Source organism: Miniopterus natalensis, chromosome 13 (assembly GCF_054644295.1).
Source record: "Miniopterus natalensis isolate mMinNat1 chromosome 13, mMinNat1.hap1, whole genome shotgun sequence".
NCBI classification, from domain to species: domain Eukaryota; kingdom Metazoa; phylum Chordata; class Mammalia; order Chiroptera; family Miniopteridae; genus Miniopterus; species Miniopterus natalensis.
This window is the reverse complement of record NC_142093.1, coordinates 33999263-34019853: the sequence shown is the minus strand read 5'-3', so window position 1 is coordinate 34019853 and position 20591 is coordinate 33999263. Positions and strand designations below refer to the sequence as shown.

The window sequence follows — 20591 nt, the reverse complement described above, 5'->3', positions numbered from 1 at the left end:
TCATGTGTTTATTTTCCATCTGTTTGCTCTGGTGAAATATCTCTTCATGTCCTTTGTCTATTTTCTAATTAGATTGTTTGGAAATATACTTTTTTAAAGTTTGTGGATGTGCTTTGTAAGCATGAGAGAAATATATAATGCAAAACCATTTGAGGACACTGTTGATGTTTAAATGTAGATGCAGGAGCCAGAATGATATGCTCAGATTATGCTAAGATTCAAACCTTGTGGATATGGTTTTGAGATATAAATGTAAAACAAAGGAGGGAGAGGATATTTTTTCCGTTGCTTTTCAGAGAGAGTGGAAGGGGGAGAGAGAGAGAGAGAAACATCGATGTGAAAGAGACACATTGATTGGATGCCTCCTGAACTCATGGGGCTGGGGAGCAAGCCTGCAACCACATAAACTGGCTAGAACTCAGGCCTCTTTCATAAGGGCATTAATCCCATTCACAAGTCTCTGCTCTCATGACTAATAATTTTCCAAAGGCTCCACCGAATACTGTCGTGTTAGGAATTAGGTTTTAAACATATGAATGGGGGAGGGGGAATAAGCATTCAAACCATAGCAGAGGTCATGTGCTCAACAGCGTGCTATCCACTGCAGGAGATGCTGGTTCCAAGCTCCTTTCCTCTTTGCTTTTGAGCCCAGATTAAATCAGAACATTAAATGGTGTTCTACCTTCCAGCTGTTGTATTTTCAAGTATACCTTTCTATGATTCTTCGAATATATTCATTCCATGATATAATTAAACATCTGCTCAGTTTGTATATTGTTTTACTACTGAGTTATAATACTTTTCAAGAGGTATCAGCAGTAAACATTGAAAACAGCTTCATATTAATTTCTGAAGCATATTTATTTCCATATATTAACTTATTTATCACTGTAATCCCATAAAATTAAATAGAAATTATATTGTTTTTATAAGAAATGGGAAGTACAGGAAGTGTTAAATATTTAACACTGTTCCAACATCTTTTTAAACTAAAGATATTTAGCATTTTCCTTTGTTTCAAAACAGTTTTTATTATTTAACCAAATTTTGGTCTTGGAACAGGAAAGAGAGGAAAGGTCTAAAAAAGTATGTAGATTGGCTATTTGAATTTGTGTAAGTGAACAGCATCATAGAAGCTTATAACTTTCTTTATTGTGTCTCAAAAATGCCTGTGAATTGCCAGGAGACTTCTAAAGCCTTACATAGATCCCTACATGAAGCAAGAGTCCAATTTAGGGCCAAAATGAAGCAGACAGGCAGAACTTCAGCCATTCCACCACAGCCCTTCCTCCTCAACATCCCCTGTACTGTGCTCTGCAAAGAGCGAGCCTTAGACCTCAGAGCAGCTACTCCCAGTGTGAGCCTTAAACCCATAACTACCAAGAACCGATGAGAGTGGGCGGCTCAGATACCGCTGTTAGATAAGGAGCGTGAGCAGAAGAGAAGTCAAGGGAAGGGAACCCTCTACCTTTAAATCCTCCCATCTCAGCCTTTTGAAAAAGAATGGCTGGGATCTAGCCTATTCCCTAAATGTCACCTGGGAGAGCCTACAACTCAAAAATAATGACCCCTCTTGTTTAACAGAGAGACGCCCCTCTGTGAGTGAGCAACCCCAAGGCACACAGGTGGTCTACTCAGTCACAGTTTTTATGAGCCTCCCTCTTTCCAAATGTACTTTTTCCTTTCAAAGGATGAAAGTAAGACTGTTTATTCCTAAGCCAAATGACTTCAAATGTGTCCTTTTAATGTATGTTTATATACCTTTTATATGGGGGATAAACGGAGAGGATCAACTTCAAGTTTTCTTTCCAGAGGCTTCCAACTACCATTCAGTATTTATTGATTAATGAAAATGCTAATAAAATTTTCACTTATGAAACCAAAACAAAAAAATTAAACAAAAAACAAAAAAGAAACCTTTTATTTTTACATATCTTATTTTGTACTATAATAATAAACAGAAATGGTCTTTAAAAATAGTCTATATAGAGAGAAAAAGATATGGGTAGGAAATAGTTATATCAAGGGGTTAATTTGGCACAATATAAAGTAAAAGGAAATTTTAGCTGGGTTTCAGATTAACTAAAGTAAAATTATAGGAAAATAAAATTTTAGTACTGTATGACTTAAAAGTAATATATACATTTAAGCTAGGATTTAAATGATTTTACTTTTGAAATTTATGTCCTATATAAAAACCATCAATTATACTTTTAGTAACGCACCAGGGACTTCTAACAAACTCATGGTTCCAGAATAAATCAGGAACTTTGAGTTAGATTGTTACCCCTATCCATACTTCACAGACAAATTTAACATGAACACCAATGCATATAAATTCGTAACAGAGTTGTTAATCCCAAGTGTCATTCCTACACTCGACATACAGGCATAGAGACCTCTCCTACTTATTCAGCAGAAGAAACTAGAGATAAACTAAGCTGAAGTTTCCATGAAGTGACTCTGAGAAACATTTCTCAATACTTTTTATATTCATCTTCCTCTCTCAGCATGTTTTACAGGGCTACTATTATACTGGTATTGCATCAACGCAGCTGTTATGGAAAGTTGATGTTCTTAGAAGAGAATTTGTTGACACACTTGTTCTCAAAATACCTAACTGAACAATTCTCTAGAGTATCCCCCTTGTTTAAGCAGTACTGTTGAAACTCTCCTTTGTTAGGCCCTATCTTTTCATTTATATTCTTCTTATTTTTAATCCTCACCCAAGGATATGTTTACTGATTTTAGAGAGAGGAAGAGAGAGAGAAACATAGATGTGAGAGAAAAACATCGATTGGTTCCCTCCTGTATGCGCCCTACCCAGGAATTAAAGCTGAAACCTAGGTATGTGCCCTGACCAGAAATCACACACACAACCTTTTGCGGAACGGGACAATGCTCCAACCGACTGAGCCACCCAGCCAGGGATATATTCTTATTTTTTAAATATACTCACTGCCATTAACTTGGAGGTTTGTATTTTAATTTATTTTGGATTGATATACTAACATAGAATTATTCTTCAACCTAGTATTTTTTAATATAATCTCAGTAGTTATATCAAAACATACTGTTATCAATATCCAGATGAGAGCAATGAATGACTTTTACCATTATGTTTATGGTGATAGTCTGTTACAAGTTACTCATCACAGCTGACAGAAGGTCTCAGAAATATCTTTAATGGGTATTATACCACCAACAATCTGATTGATTACTTCATGCCATCCCGATAATCAACAGAAACTATGGATCGCCCCTTATTCAGTATTGAGGAGGATGCACTAGTTATGAAAGCTCCCTGAAGTCTTAATTTACAGTCCTAGTATAGCACCTATAGCCTGCGGTTTTAGTCATTGGTGGAGATAGCATGAAATAATAATTTTTGAAAAGCTAAAGCTTTGGAGTCGAACAGAACTAAGTTTGAACCTTAGCTTCATAATTTATTAGATGTGTAACTTTGGACATGTTACTTAAACTCTTATTTTGATTTTATAGAAGAGTTTACCAACCTTAAACATCATTGTCAAAATTATAAATAATAAATAAGAAGTAACTAGCATGTATTAAGTACTTAATAAGTGATAGTTATCATTTATGGCTGTCTCTCCTACTAGATTGTGAGTTGCTCCAGATCAAGGACTAATGTCATTAGTTTTTCTAACCCTATGAGTCCTAACACAGAGCCTCAAGCATTAGAAGTATTTTGTAAGTACCCTATAAAAGTAAATGTACTTGTAGTTGACAGTGTCTCTGGTGATAACTTTTGAATGATATTAATTTTAAAATTTGTAGGGTTCAAAGTGGTGGAATTTCAGGTTCCCAAAATGCTGTAGCAGCCAAAGAGGAAACTGGCTCATCTCTTCTCTGATATGGAGCCAAACAGGGAAACAATTTGATCGTTCCTTTTTAATGAAGGCAACATGGCATATCTAATCTTGAATTCAGAAAACCCGAGAACCAGAGACCTGATCTGAAGAAGAAGGACCTAAAGCCTACAGCACATAGTTCATTCTTTTCTAGAGAGTGCAAGTTTTAAAGCGAGGTTGCCCTGGTTCCATGATATTGCTAATCCCTTCTGAGTTATATGATATTGCTAATTAATATTTTCTGATCTTAAAAAATATCAAAACTGTGTGTGCATGTGTGTGCATATTTATCTACCTGCATATTAACCAAATCCTTTTTTTTAAAAGCCATTGCTTCTCAGATTTTTTTCTGAGGTCATTTTCCTTTTTCCTGAGATATATCCCCTAGTGGTCCCATTATTGAAGATCTGTTGAATGTGCTCAGTTTTTGTATATCTGACAGGGTCTTTATTTTGCTTTCGTTGTTGAAAGAGAATTCCACTGTTACATCATAGAAGACTGATGCTTATTTTCTCTCCATAATTTGAAGACATTTTCCTACTGTCTTCTACCTTCCATTGTTGCCATTAAGAGGTCTGGTGTCAGTCTATTTGAAGTTCCTGTGTGGATGACCTGTCTTCGCTCTGGCAATTTTTAAGATCTCTTTATTTTTGGAGTTCTGCATTTCCATTACAAACGTATAATTATATATTCCTTTCAATTTATCCTGCTTGATATACATTGTTCCTCTTGTGTTTATTGATACATATCATCTCAGCCATTAACTTAATCTCCTGAGTAGACATGTTAAACCTTTTCATCTTCTCTGTCTTGCTTAATTAACCTCTTTATATTTGTTATCTCTTGTCTCTGTGCAACATTGTAATTCCTTATTTGTGCAGCTTTTAGTTAGCAAATTCTCTCAACTGTGCCAAGTTATTTAACTTAAATAATATTTTCATTCCTAAAGTTTTATTTTATTCTTTAAAAGAACTACCTGGTAATTTTTTTATTGTATCTTGTGTGTTTGTTTTAAATATAAATATACAGAGTTATTTTATATTCTAACTTTAATAATACAATTATCTGAAATCCATGGCAATGTAAATCTATTTTCTAATTTTCCATTATAGTAGCTTGTTTCCTTGTGTATTTAGTGATCTTTGTGAACTCATATTTGTTTTATTTTTATTTATAGTAGTTCTGGGGGCTTCTATCAAAAGTACTTTAATCTACACATGATTTTTTAAATTGTTTCTGCCAAAGTTAGGGGCACTAATAACCCGGGAACATTTTTGCCCCTGGCTCAATCAGAAGTCTCAGGCTTAGCATCTTTAACCTTGAAACTTGTTCAAGGTTCAGTGTCCTGAGGATGATGGTCCTCAGAGTAGTTCTGCCTTCCCTCCTCCAACCCGTTTGTTTTCTGCTCAGGGATTCTTACTTTAGTTTCAATCAAGGGATTTTGTTTAACTGGATGTTTTTTGATTGAGAGTATCATACCTTTGGAGATTTCCTTTTTTTTGTTGTTAGAGTCCTATGATATATATACTTTAATGTATATTTTATAGCAATCTAGTTGGGCTACATCCGGTTGACCATGCAGCCAGATATCAATGTCATTTCTTTTATCTTTTCATTTAATGATCATCTTTATCATTACCTCTCACCTAGAAAGAAGAGTACATCCTAACTTGTCCCCTTAATTTCACTCTCTTGAATTTCAGTTTACCATATATATGGTTGCCAAAATGATGTGTCAGTGGACATGTTAATCTTATTTAATTTGAGGTACCTGGAAACAGGAGTTTATAGTTCAGGATAGAGTTCCTAGAGATTTGTGAGCCATTGATGTAATTATCCATGCCATGGAGTGGGTAAGGTTACTGGGAGACTGGGTTGAGTGAATATAAATAAAAGAGGACCATAGTATGCCAACTTCATGGAGTAGGCAAAGAAAAAGTGAACCAGGAAAGGGGACTAAGGATATGAAATCTAAGAAATGGTAAAACAAATAGTACTTCCACATGCAGGAAAAGCCTTTCAAGGAGGGGAAGTTTATAGGGTCAGATGTGGCCACAGAGCACACAGGTTAAGAACTTACCCTTAAGTTTGATCATTGGAAGAAGATGCATGATTACAGCTGCCAGGAAAGTCCCACTGGACCGGAGCAAATGCAGAATGGCAGTGACCATGTGGAAAAGGAGAAGGACTTGCTAGTCGGAACTCTGCCCTCCTCCTCATTACATGCCGTCCCCTCAATATATGAGGAACCAGGAAGTGCCACGAACAAAAACACAACTGCCTTCTGATCTTCTGTTGAAAGGTATTCAGGTAAATACTGGAGATACTCATAAGAAGGGCCAAGGAACAGATAACAGGCATCAAACATAACATGGAAACTGTGAAGTGTTTCAGGTTCTGGACCTACCAGCTCATGTATTGTAAGAATAAGCCTTGTTTGTTTGAATTTTAATTATTTTAGTTATTTCAATAATAAAAATTATATAATCTGCTAATTAATATTCCATATTTTTGATATGTTTTATTTGAAATCTGATATTTTGTACTGCCACATTTCATAAAATAAAATAGCAGAGAACAACCTGGTAATTTACCTGCTGGTTTCTAGAGTCAGAAAAACTGACAGTTTTACCTATGTAAATCTCAGCATTCAGACAAAATAAAGGAGGCTTTTCCTTCCAAAACCCTGCACAAAGTTGATCCTTAAACAACATGGCTTTGAACCACAGGAGTCCACTTATATGCAGATTTTTTAATCCCCCCCCCCCCCAATAAATACAGTGAGTCCTCCACAGGTTTTCCATTCTTGGATTTAACAAACTGCTGATTGTTGAAAACAATATTTTCTGTCCATGGTTGGGAATCTGCAGATGTGGAGGACTGACTATATGCATTACTCCATTTTATATAAGGGACATGAGCATCCGTGGATTTTGGTATCTGGGGGGGGGGGGGGGGTCCTGGAACCAGTCCCCCCATGGATACCAAAGGCCAACTGTAGTTAAGTTTTGGGGAAGTAAAAGTTCTAGGTGGATTTTTGACTGTGGGGGTTGGTGTCCCTAACTCCCAGTTGTTCGATAGTCAACTGTATACATTCGTGACATACTTTTCTCTCAAGATCTTCACCTTCCTATAAAGGTAACTAATTTAAACTGCAGTTTGTTCTCATTTATCTTAACCTAAGATTAAACTTACTCAAAGAAAATTCTCAAAATTATACTTGAGGGAAGAATGATTGAAAAAAAGAGTAGAAAAGTATTATTTTTAGAAATATTTAGAAACCACTTATACTGTCATTTTACAACAGCCTAAGATGTATTTTTCAAAAACTAACAAATGAGACTTTTGTAATAATGCAACGTTTCACTTTTCAGCTTTTAACTTAGAAATACAAAAGTATAATTAAAATGTTACTCTTATCCTGCTATATTCTCCAAGTCCTTGTACTTTTATGAGGAACAATAAAGTACAAAGTTATGAAAAACATATTTCCTAAGCTCTTTTCCCTCTGTTCAGCAGCACCTACTCTAGGTTATGCTTATCCTCGAAATGGCACTGAAGGGCCTCCACAGGCACGGTGCCTCAGCTCCTCCTAGTACAACATTTCACATACAGAAGGTCCCAGTGGACAAAGGCTCTACTGTTTGAAAATATTTTTGCCATCCAAAAAAACAAAAATAACACCTAAATACATTAAACAGCTCTCTCTTTGCAACTAATAGATAACATTTCTTCCTTACAGGTACCAGAGATTTGAAAAGGCATTTCTGCTAGCTGTTGACATTGGTGCCCGCGACCTGTTTATGGTGAGTCATTCCCGGAGATGATTTTGTGCCTTCAGTTCTAAGGCTGAGTAAGTTGTCAGCTTTCGTGACCATTAAAAGAGATTAGTGTCATTTGTGCCCTGGACACGTGGTGGGAAAGCATTATTCCATCTTGGCTTGCAGCTTTGCCTTCATGAAACTGGTCAATAGCCATCTAGTCTCTTTTGACTTGTTGACATTTTCCTTCCCAGAGCCCAAAGGATTTTTTATGTTTTCTAAGAATTTATAATTCTTGAACTTTTCTCCTCATGTACCTTGATGTGAGGAGATGACACCTTTCCATCTAATAAGCTTAAATGTCCTTCTAATCCTTTCTCTGAAGAAGTACAGCTATGGGAGCTAGGACATAGGGCAAAACATATCCCATACATCTTGAATGTGCTGTTTGTCCCTTAGATTTTAGTGCAAAGTAACAAATTATGAATGTTCTCATTTGTATTTTTAAAGTACCACAGTGTAAAGTAGACCAAAGAGGTTATAAATTCATATACACTTTAGTCCTCCCACTTATTAGCTACAAACAGTAAAACTGACCAGTTTCTTACAGATCCTTGTGTTCTATTATCAGGTTCTTACTTTATAAGATATTTCACCACAATGTCACAGTGAGATCAGATGAACAAAAAACGTGGGGTTCCTTCCTGGTTTCCCAGTGTTTTCAATGTTGTCAAACAATAAAACCAAAGCTTCTTCAAAACAATAAAAACTGGAAGGCTCTTTCACCTGAATCTTCTGTGCAATGAAGACATTTTGTAGTTTAAGCTTTGATGCTTTAGACATTAAATATGGATTCATGACATTAGGTCACTTGTCTTCGGATCGAGTTTATTTAAATTCTAACTTTGTAACATTCAATTAAATTGTTCTTTCACTGATCGTGAAAAACACCTTTCTAATTATTTGTCATTTGTATTTTGTAATGTCAAATTGAGTAAGCATATTAGTATATTGGAGTAAGGTTTTATTTTCACCAAAAACAAAAATCTGTGCATGCTAACACATCACAGTGTCAGAAATTTAATTACAACAATTTTTAGATTTTCTGATTCCATTGACTTTTCCTCTTTATCTCCACCTTCTCACCTCTGCCGCTACTCACCCCAGTAAGGTAGATTTTCTTCAAGTCTTTATTTTCTTTTATGTCTATAGTCCCAATCTTTTCCTAGCCAATGTAAGAACTGAAGGGATTGAATATTTAAATGTATAGTTTCTGGCAAATTTTCTCAATTTATTATATTGTTGTGTAATTCCTACTGCTTTGAAGATTAATACATGATCATCAAAGCCATCTTCTAAACTTTTAAAAAGAAATCATACCTGTTTCAGCATTTAGTCTCAGTTTAGCTAACAACAACATAAAGAAACCTTCATGTTAGTTTAAATCTCTAGTCCAAAAAGCCTTTCTACTGATAGGCTAACCCTAACCCATAGGATTTTTATGTGTAAAAGATAAGAACCTAAAATCACGGAAGGAGAGAAATAGGTTTATTTTCCTTTTTATTTGTAAAAGTGAACAATCACTGTCAGAAAGCTGCATCCTTATTCTTCATATGTAACTTATTTATAGCCCAAGGTAGGTCTTAAGGAAGCATTAAGAGCTTTAAGAGAGCATTATGGCCTCAACATTCCCATTTAAGCTCATGAATCTTCTATATACATTTGAGGCTCCACGTTGAAATTGTCTAAAAGAATTTATCATGTTTTCTAATAGATCAACTATTCCTATTTAAATGATCATTTAGCCAGAGGACTACAGGTCTAGCCAAAAACTGAGAAATATCACCTCTTTGAATTTAAAAGTTTATAAAACAAACAGGATTATCCCTATATATAAATGATTTACCACTCCCAAGATCTCTTTTTCTAAAAGACTAAAATTAACACTACATGGAACACAAAGGGGTCACCAAAAAAGTGTATTAGTTAATCTGAAAATAGCCTTTTTGCAATAGCATCTGTCAGTGGTAAAGATAAGACATATAGCATGATATCAACAGACCTCGAATATTGAAGAGTCAATATGAACGTGTTAGACCTGAGGAAATGAGCCTGAGATGACCCACTTTTTGTTTTCTTTTCAGTGTAGCATAAGTGATCATCTAAACTAGGTGTCAGCAAACTTTGGCCTGCCAGCCAAATCCAGCCCAAGAATGGTTTTTTAGTTTTAAATCATTGAAACATATCAAAATAATAGTATTACATGACACTTAAAAATATATGATATTTACCCAGTAGGGGGCGTGCAGGAGGCAGCCAATCAATATGTGTGTGTCTGTCTCTCCCCCTCCCTCTTGCCCTCTCCCTTCCTCTCAAAAAACATATTTAAAATATATATGCTATTCAAATTCAAATTTCAGTGTCCACAATGAAGTTTTATTGGAACACAGCCAAACTCACTTGTTTATGTACTGCTTGTGACTGCTTTCGCTCTACTATGGCAGAGTTGAGTAGCTGCAAGAAACCATATGGCTTGTAAATCTTAAAATATTTACTATCTGGTTCATTACCAAAAAATTTCACAGACTCCTGGTCAAGACAGTAATAATTTATTATTTCCTTCCTTTTTTAAAACCCTTTAGTAGCTTCCCATTGCCTTTGGGATAAATTCTAACTCCTTAATATGTGATCTAAGGCCTCTCCAGTCTCAACTCTCTGCTTCCAGCTACATCATCTTTCTTTCAGTTCTGGGAAATATATTGTACTCATTATATCCAGACCATGTTAAAGAGTTTAGATTTATCCTTACCCCAAATCAGTCAGGCGTAATAGGAAATATATGAAATTTGGGTTAGAAGTTTCCTTCAAGGTTAGTAACTTTGGAGGTGTTTTTTTACATGTAATAGATAATAATATAGTGCCTACTCATAAGGTTGTTTTGAGTCTCAGTGAGGATAATGTAACGAAAGTACTTTATAAACTGGGAAGTATTATACAGATACCATGTGTTACTATATTACTGTTGAGACAGGACCACTGTCGTTATTACATGGCTATAGCATAAAATAATGAAAACCTGGAACAGGGCATGAATTATACAAATGTAAAGGAGAGAATATTTTGTAAGCAAAATAAATATGATTTAGCAAGCCCTTAGATGAAAATAAAATATTTTAATTATAAGAATACTATAATAAAATAATATCACAAAGTATAAAGAACAAAGCAAAAATCACTTGAAATACTCCTGTCCAAAAATGAACATCCTCTGCCTCCCCATGTGAATATACACATACACTATATTTTTTGTTTGCAACTTGATTTTTTAATCAACAGTGTGACATCATAGACAGTTTTCCAATATCAAAAAACATAGGTCTGTACCATTACTTTAATCTTTACAGTGTATTCACTCTATGGTTTGTACTGGCATTAAAAACAGGCATATAGCCCTGGCCAGCTGGCTCGGTTCGTTGGAGTGTTGTCCCAAACACCAAAAGGTTGTGTGTTCGATTTCCAGTCAGGGCACATACTTAGGTTGCAGGTTTGATCCCCGGTTGGGGTGCATACCAGAGGCAGCTGATCACTGTTTGTCTGTCTCTCTAAAATCAATTTTAAAAACGTATCCTCTGATGAGGATTTAAAAAAACAAAACAGGCATGTAGACCAATGGAACAGAATTGAGAGTCCAGAAATAAACCTGTGTATCTATGACTGGGAATCAAACCAGCGACCTCTTGGTGCATGGGTTGATGCTCAACCACTGAGCCACATTGGCTGGGCTAATTACTAAAATTTATGTCAATCTAGCTATGATATAAATTATTAAAAATATTTCCTTATCTTGAAAATTACTTTTTCCTCACACTTACAAAATATGAAAATTCTGAAATATTAACACATTTCAGAAACAGTATTTTATTCCTAACTTAAAATTTCTTATTGATCAGATTTGCCCTATGAAATGTGATTTTTTAATAAGTAAAACAGGAATGGTATCAACATTTTACTTTATCTTTACTTGAAATAGAGCATCATGAACTTGAATGTTCTGAAAACAGAACTTTGGCAAAACTTAACCTTGTAAAGCTGAAGGTTATGAATTTAAATTTTGAATTATCAGTTGATTTTAACTAAGTAAAATATTATAGTAGGGAAGGCTAGAACATAGTCATCTTAAATATGTGTATGGCCATTTTATAATTTACCACTTGCCAGGTTGGCATCATTTGGTTGTTGTATGTATTTGTAAGTGCTTCTGTGTATCATACAAACCTATGAATCCTCAGACTTTATGAAAATTAGAAAAGGTTATAACATTAAAATGTTATAATAGTTATTATTGTCAGTGACTGATCCAAAGTATGATTTCAAGATGAAAACCTAGTCAAGATTTTTTAGCTTTAAATACTTTTTGTTGTAAATTTGCATATTCATTCTGGTATATACTCAAAGTTATCTGTGAAGGTAATGAGAACCCAGGAACAACACGTTTTTTATTTTAGATCTTAGATGATAGGATATGGGTAAACTTAAAGCCTGGATCATGACCAAAGATTATCAGTGTTTGTTATCTTTTGTTCAGAGGAAGCCAGTTGCACTTAATAGTGCTAAATGATGATACTAATAAATCATTTTAGCAAATGGCAAACTATAAAATTGTCACTGACAAAGAATGACAGAAATTAAATGGTTTGTTCTTCTGAATATTTTTCTGAAAACTTGTTTCCAAGATAGTAACACTTTTATAGTAAAACCATCCACCAACTAAGTAACCCTGGTTGTGTAGACGTAAAGCTTGGGAGGTACCAATGCAACACTTTTCAAATCCATTGCCATCTGTGTTGTCCATTTAGACTTGTTATATGCCATTTTAATCTTACACACTAAGTCTCCAAAAAGAGACCAACAAAACAAAAACAGGTCTTCTTGTGCCTTATGCCTCCCAGACACATGATTCTAAACAATTAAGCATGTGGTAACATAGTCTACTAGTATGTGAGAACCTTGATGGTTGGGCATCAGGGGTAAATCCATATTTTATAGCGCTTGAGACTTATACAATTTGAGGAATACTTGAGGAAAAGAATTTTACATTTCAAATACAAAAGTAGGTACCAGAAAGGACATGTGCAAATAGGTGGCAATGAAATTTAAGCTTCATTAGCTTTGTGGTAAGTTAACCTCTGCATCTGGTACACAGTAAACATGCCATAATTATTTATAGAATAATTTTTTATTAACAGCTGTTGGTTAAATTTGAAGTCAGGATGAGTGGTAGGGTATAACTAACTCTGTTGGCCTCTTGCAGTGTCTTTAATGTAGTATGATTTAACAGTACCTTAGCCTTAGTTAGTCTTAACCAGCTTTACTGAATGTCCTTTATTTCTGGATGTGCTGGCCTATTCAGGTAAAAGACATGAAAATGAAATGTAAAGCCAAGTGGTTTTTATTTTCTTGTTTAGAATATGGCCATTCCCAGAGGTATATGAACACATTTAATTATATATATCAAACATTTAAACTAAATTCCAACACTAAGATTATCTAAAAATTTAAAAATAAATGAAGCCAGAGGATAACCAATTGCAAAGTGACTGGATAGCAGATAATATATATATATTTTGCATTAGACCCTTAAAGATTCATGAGCTCTGTCAAACCAAGGGGCAAGGAATGACAGAGATATTCTTTCTACTGCATTTGGCTAAGACCACATTCAGATACAGGCATACTTCATTTTACTATACTTTGCTTTTTTGTGCTTCCAGGTACTCCATTTTATACAAATGGAAGTGGTGACAATCCTGCCACCACTTTCCCAACAGCATTTGCTCATTTCATGTCTCTGTGTCACATTTTGCTTTTTAAATATCTTTACTGATTTCAGAGAAGAGAAGGGAGAGGGAGAGGTTGAGACAGAAACATCAATGATGAGTCATTGATCGGCTGCCTCCTGCACGCCCCCAACTGGGGATGGAGCCTGCAACCCAGGCAAGTGCCCTAACCAGAAATCGAACCTCAATCTCCTGGATCCTGGGTCGATGCTCAACCGCTGAGCCACGCCCAGCCCAGCCCAGCCGGGCTCTGTGTCACGTTTTGGTAATTCTCTCAATATTTCAAACGTTTTCATCATCATTATATTTGTTATGGTGACTTGTGATCAGGGATCTTTTTTGTGAGTTTACTGATTTTATTAATTTTTATTAAAAAAATGGTTTTTTCAATTACAGTGCAATCTTTGATGTAGCCATTGTAATTGTTTTGGGGCACCATGAACAGTACCCATATATGATAGCAAACTTAATAAATGTAGTGTATATTCTAACCACCCACCAATTGGAGGTTACCTCATCTTTCTCCCTTTCCTAAGGCCTCTGTATTTCCTGATACACACTGAAATTAGGCCAGTGAGTAACCCTACAATGGCCTCTAGGTGTTCAAGTGAAAGGAAGAGTTGCACATCTTTAACTTTAAATCAGAAGCTAGAAATGATTAAGGTTAGTGAGGAAGGCATATCAAAAGCCAAGACAGGCTGAAAACTAGGTCTCTTGCATCAAACATTAGCCAAACAGTGAATGCAAAGGAGATGTTTTTCTTTTTTTAAAAATTTTATTTTATTGTTGACAATATTACAGATGTCTCCCGTTTTCTCCCTTTTTGCCCCCTTCCCATCCATCCCCAGGGCCTTTCCATGCTATTGTCTGTTCTTAAAGGAAATTAAAGTGCTACTCCAGTGAACACATGAATGATAAGAAAAACAGCCTTATTGCTGATATAAAGTTTTAGTGGTCTTGATATAAAATCAAATCAGCCGCAACATTCCCTTAAGCCAAAGCCAAATCCAGAGCAGGGCCCTAACTCCCTTCAATTCTGTGAAGGCTGAGAGAGATGAGGAAGCTGCAGAAGAAAGTTTTTAACTAGCAGAAGTTGGTTCATGAAGGAAAGAAACCATCTCCATAACATAAAGGTGAAGCAGTAAGTGCTGATGTAGAAGCTGCAGCAGGTTATCCAGAAAAATCTTAAGATAATTAATGGTGATGGCTACAGTTAATGACATATTCAATGTAGACAAAACAGCCTTATATTGGAAGAAGATGCCATCTAGGACTTAAATAGCTAAAGAGCAGAAGTCAATGTCTGGCTTCAAAGGATAGGCTGACTTGCTTGTTAGAGGCTAATGTGGCTGGTGACTAAGTTGAAGCCAGTGCTCATTTACCATTCCAGAAATCCTAGGCTTCTTACAAATTATGCTGAATCTGTTTTGCCTGTGCAGAAAAATAAAGCCTGGGTGACAGCACATATGTTTATAGCATGGCTTACTGAATACTTTAAACCCACTCTTGAGACCTACTGCTCAGGAAAAAGATTCCTTTCAAAATCTTACTGCTCATTGACAATTCACCTTGTCACCCAAGAGCTCTGATGGAATGTACAAGATTAATGTTGTTTTCATACCTGCTAACACACCATCTATTCTCTAGTCCATGAACCAAGAAGCAAATTTGATTTTCAAATCTTATTCTTTAAGAAATTCATTTTGTAAGACTATAGCTGTGATAGTGATTCCTCATATGTATTTGGGCAAAGTAAATTGAAAACCTGTGGAAATGATTCACTGTTTTAGATGCCATTAAGAACATTCGTGATTCATCTGTCAAAATATCTACCTTAACAGAAGTTTGAAAGAAGTTGATTATTACGTGTGGAGACTCGAATGATGATTAGCATTTTTAGCAATAAAGTATTTTTTAACTAAGGTATATATGTTTTTTAGACATAATGCTACTGTATACTTACTAGATTACAGTATAGTATAAACATAACTTATATGCACTGGGAAACCAAATTTTGTGTGACTTGCTTTATTGCAATACTTGCTTCAACCAAATCCTCAATATTTCCAAGGTATGCCTATATATGAATAGTCAGGAGGCCCACAAGTATATCAGCAAGTAAACAGACTGTATAGTGTGTTCCAAACAGAAAGGTCAAGAAATTAAAACCTTCATGGTATGGATATAATATAAACTTAAGAGGCGTTAAGACTTACCTTCTTCAAATTAATGACCCCAATTCCTAATAACAATTAAATAATAAAGAGGAGTAATCACAGAATTGAGAAAAAATGCCAGAGTGAGAGAGACAGAGAAAATGTTCCAGAAATAATTTGTGGACCACAGATCTTACAGCCAACATTTACATCACTGCTAAACACAAAGTAGTAGCATGAGTAACTCACAGAGAAAACCATATTTGTATGGTTCTATTTCTTTTTCTTTGGTTTATATATCTATATACCAGTGTTATATAATCTTAATGTTAACTAGAATAAGTCTTAGATAGTCTTGACTTTGTCTTTACATATGAATTTTAAGATCTACTTGTAAGTCCCATAAAAACCTTGAAGGGATTTTGAATGGAATTCCACCAATTTTTACAAATTAATTGGGGTCAGAATTGATATCATAATTACATATAATTTTTCCAGCCATAAAGTTTAAAGTTTGTATTTTAATCAGATGTTTATGTCACTCACTACTGGTTGGTAATTCTCAAATGTACTGAATATCTTTTGCTTATTTTCAGTGAAGAATCACATAGAAATATTGCCAATGAGAAAAACAGAAAAAAGGCACCTAATTTATTTTATAAGTGTAGTATAACCTTGATAGCAGTCAAGGGATTGTTGGCAGTGAAACCCAAGTAAAGTCATAGACTTTTCTTAATTATGAACATAGATGCGAAAGTCTTAAAATACTAGCAAACTGAATACAGTAGCATATATTTCTTAATTATTACTAATTTCTTCATTGACTATAGGGACCTATTATGAAAGTATCATGATACTCTATTAAAAGAAAAAACATGTGATTTTAATTAATGTATATTTACACTGCTTCCAATTTTTCATTGTTATAAGTTATGCTATCATCACCAATCTTGGACATGCAGTGCCACATCATTTCCTTAGGAAGATTTCCCAAAAGTATATGTGTGCAAATTTTAAATTCTGATATGTTGTTAAAATGTGGCATCAGCAATCTTTTTCTATAAAAGGCCAGATAGCAAATATTGCAGGCTTATGGGATAAGAGGAAAAATTGAAGTTATTACCAAGGTATGTGTATATAACAAGAAAGAAAATTAATTTCTATAAATCTTTACTGATGACATTAATCTATAATAATTGAGTATAATGTTTTTAAGACAGGTCTATGAATGTGAATAATGGAATTTGGTGGGGATAACATTTCAGTTAGGGTTGAAAGTTAGTGTTCCTATTTTACAAAACCTATTGCAAATGTTCATCTATTAATGCTGATCTATGATGAGATTTTACATATTTCATCTTTGCAAATCTCTTTCCTCAAAGATAGTTACGGCTGTACAGTGATATTATTCTATGAGAAGTCATTTTTAGAATTCTATTAGCTAAAAGACTAGCCTGCCTTTTAGCATGTCATTACATTGCAAATTAATCACTTCCAATTAAAGTTCCTCAATTACACTGTTAAATAGACTTTGGAATATGGAAATTTCTTTGCACTTGCATCAAGATTGAGATACTCTGCTGTGGATTAAAATCAGAAAATATGCTGCTGGGAATTGTGTAGAAATGGAGATCTCACTTCTTTTTTAACTTTTGCCAGTGCAGGAAATGTGTAATAGCCTTGTAAGCCAAACAATGTTAGTTCTCATTGAAATAATTTTATCACAGTATAAGTTTCACATATAAGTAGTTTTGCCGTATAGTTTTAGGTTGAAACATTTTCAAGTCCACAGCATAAGCTAATTCAAAAGCCATTCAAAGTTAAATAAGCACACAGTTCTTCAACCATTTAAAAATGTAAACATCAGCCCAGCCAACGTGGCTCAGTGGTTGAGCATGAACCTATGATCCAAGAGATCGAGGTTAGTTTCCTGGTCAGGGCACATGCCCAGGTTTCAGGCTCGATCCCCAGCAGGGAATGTGCAGGAGGCAGCCAAACAATGACTCTCATCATTGATGTTTCTATCTCCCTCTCTCTCTCTTCCTCTCTCTCTGAAATCAAATATATATATTAAAAATAAATAAAAATGTAAACATCATTCATTCTTAAGGACTGTACAAAAGGCAGGCTATATTTAGCCCATAGGCCATAGTTTATGAACCCCTGCTGCATATATTCTTATATTCCCAGTAATTTAAGTGCCTATCTCCCCACAAACCTTGCAACCAGTAAATATTATCTTTAAAGTTTAATTCGAAATTACATTTTTTCAATTTGTATTTGAGCATTAATGAAGTGAAATAATTTTTCATGATTATAGGCTATTTCTTCATTGTAAACTGACTGCTGGCATATTCTTTTTCCGTTTTTATTGTAGTAAAATTATCATTCCAATAATCATTGTGTACAAAAAGAGTTTTAAGTCCTTTTTAGTGGCTCTACCCACTTGCTGAGTATTATTTTCCACTGATTTCTCCCACACATCTATTGTTCCTTTCATATTAAAAGACTTGCCATTGCCTAGCATAACTCTTATTTTTCCTTCAAGACTCAGATCAAGAATTAGTTCCTCCTCTTTGCTCCATAGCACTCTGTGCAAATATCTGCCATAAAACCTGTCACACTATTATATAATTAACTGTTGTTTACAGTGGTCTGTCTCCCCATTGGGCTCAAAGCTTCTTGAAAAATGGTATTGTAATTGAGCTCTATACTCCCGAAACTGCTGGCACTTAGTAGGCAATGATTTGGGTGAATGGGTTCAAAATAATAGTAGTAGTAATAATATTACAGTAATTTGTGCCATACACATAAATATAAGAGACAAATTTGATACTAGTACTCCAAACAACTGAATTTTGAAGAAGCTCTCTGAGATTTTTCTTCTCTGATAAAACTGAGTATGTCAAACATTTGATTTAAAAACTTGTCTTTTCCCTTAAAGACTTCAAATAGCTTGTTTAAGTAATAGCTATTAATTATAGCTATAATCTCCATTTCAAGAAAATGTGCTTATACTGGAAAACAGAAAACAGCAAATTAAAATACAAAAAAGAATATTCATAGGCTATGTCTGCTTTGTCATCTGAACAGTAAGTTCTTTCAAAATCTCCTTTGTAACTTGACCAACATTCATTTTGAGTTAATCTTTCATTTTGCTCTCTTTCCAAAGGACATCCATTACCTTGCACTAGATAGGGGTGAACTGGCACTAGCTCAAGTGGCAAGAAAAAGAGCTGGCGACATTGATGCAGAGTCAATAACCTCTGGAGTTGGTAAGAATTCATGTTGGGGTTTTTAAGTGCTTTTTGTTTTAATCAATACTTAATATCATTTCTGTTTATGCTTGTAGGGCATGATTGGTTAATATGAATTATTTTCTTTGTAAAGATAGTGTCTTTAAAAAAATTAAGCCTGGCTAAGCAGTACAGTATAAATATATAAGTTGGAATTGTGTTAATATGAAAATTGATGATCAGTGATTAATACCACTTAGCAAAAAGTAAAAAGGACTTTGTTATTTTCATAAGATTTTGAGAGAAAGGGTCTATTATCAGCTATTCCTGGCCCTTTACATTTCCATTAAAATTAACCAACACAGGAACTTGTATTACAGCAGTACCTCGGTTTTCGAACATCCCTTTGACTAACATTTCGGTTTATGAACGCTGCAAACTGGGAAATGCTTCGGTTTTCAAACATGCCTCAGAAGTCAAACATGCCATGCAGCTTCCGCTGAATACCGGATCCTGAGGCCTAGCTGTCGGCTGTTGATCCCTCGGGTTTCCTCAGTTTTTGAACATTTCAGAACTCGAACGGTCTTCTGGAACTGATTACATTAAAAAACCGAGGTACCACTGTAATCCTTTATTTATACACATAGACATGTCATATCACAAAAGAATTTTCTGTATCAAAGTACTTCATATGGGATTTTAGGTTTGATGGGTGGTTTTGTTTTTGTTTAGAAATGTCTAGAGTCGTTTTACAGTGTAGTCTTCCAAAGACAACAAATAAAAAGCCTAATTTGAATCTAAAGGTCCATTCAGAACGTCATAATATAGAAAAATGATCGTTTTTAACAACTATTATAATATCAACGTGACCTTCCTTTCTCTAAACTCAATTTACTAATGGGACTAAATCTGGAAGTCCTGATCTCTAGTCATCCCAATTCCTATTCTTCTTGGTATTTCCTATTCCTAGGTTAGGCAAAGCGCCTCAGAATTGTAATAGATTTCATTTCTTTGTGGAACTTCTATGAAACGAAGAAGTTTTATAAGATTCCACTATGTAAGTTGCTTGAAAATATAACAAGCCTCTCCACTGATAGATAATCTTGTGCTTTATTTTTGGAATGGTGTTTGCAGATAAAGGGAGCTCCTTTTAGCTTCTCTCTAACACCACCACCAGTGATCCCAGCCTTCAAGGTGGTAATGAAGGACTCAGAGCCCTTACCACCAGGATGGCTCTAACCTTGAACAGCAAAGCTGACAGTGGCTTACCAGAAAGATGATTCCCTTTTACCCAAATCCTGAAAGAGTTCCAAATTGATGCACAAACTACGTTCAAATCTTTAGTCCTAATAAGAAATACTATTAATACAGTATTAGATAACTTCAGTTGACCTATCACTATAGCTTTTACTTTCTAACTATATTGATGCACCTCTGAATACCAACAATAGCAGCTAATAGTTTTCAAATGCTTACTATGCACCAGACACTGTTTTAAATTACAGATATTAACTACTTTAATCCTCACAACTCTGAGGTAGGTAGTTTATATGCAAAGTCACTTTTAACTAAATAATGAAACCATACCATGTTAATAGGAATTATGTTATATGATGGGGTTACAGATATCCTCCATCCCTCTAGCCATTTAGGAAGACACAGGAGAAAGGTTAATTCATAGCATATTTTATGGAAATTTTCCTTAGTTACATGCCCTGTCTTTTCTACT

At 34.8% G+C, this 20591-nt stretch overlaps 1 protein-coding gene across 1 annotated transcript in view; it reads left to right on the top strand.

The window, feature by feature from the left end:
- The window catches only part of WDPCP (WD repeat containing planar cell polarity effector), a 306031-nt gene that overhangs the window by 249747 nt on the left and 35693 nt on the right, over positions 1–20591 (top strand). Inside the window, exons 15-16 of the mRNA XM_087823593.1 lie at positions 7615–7678; positions 18799–18901. Coding sequence (XP_087679719.1) covers positions 7615–7678; positions 18799–18901 — 167 coding nt within the window. The remainder of the gene's footprint in view (positions 1–7614; positions 7679–18798; positions 18902–20591) is intronic.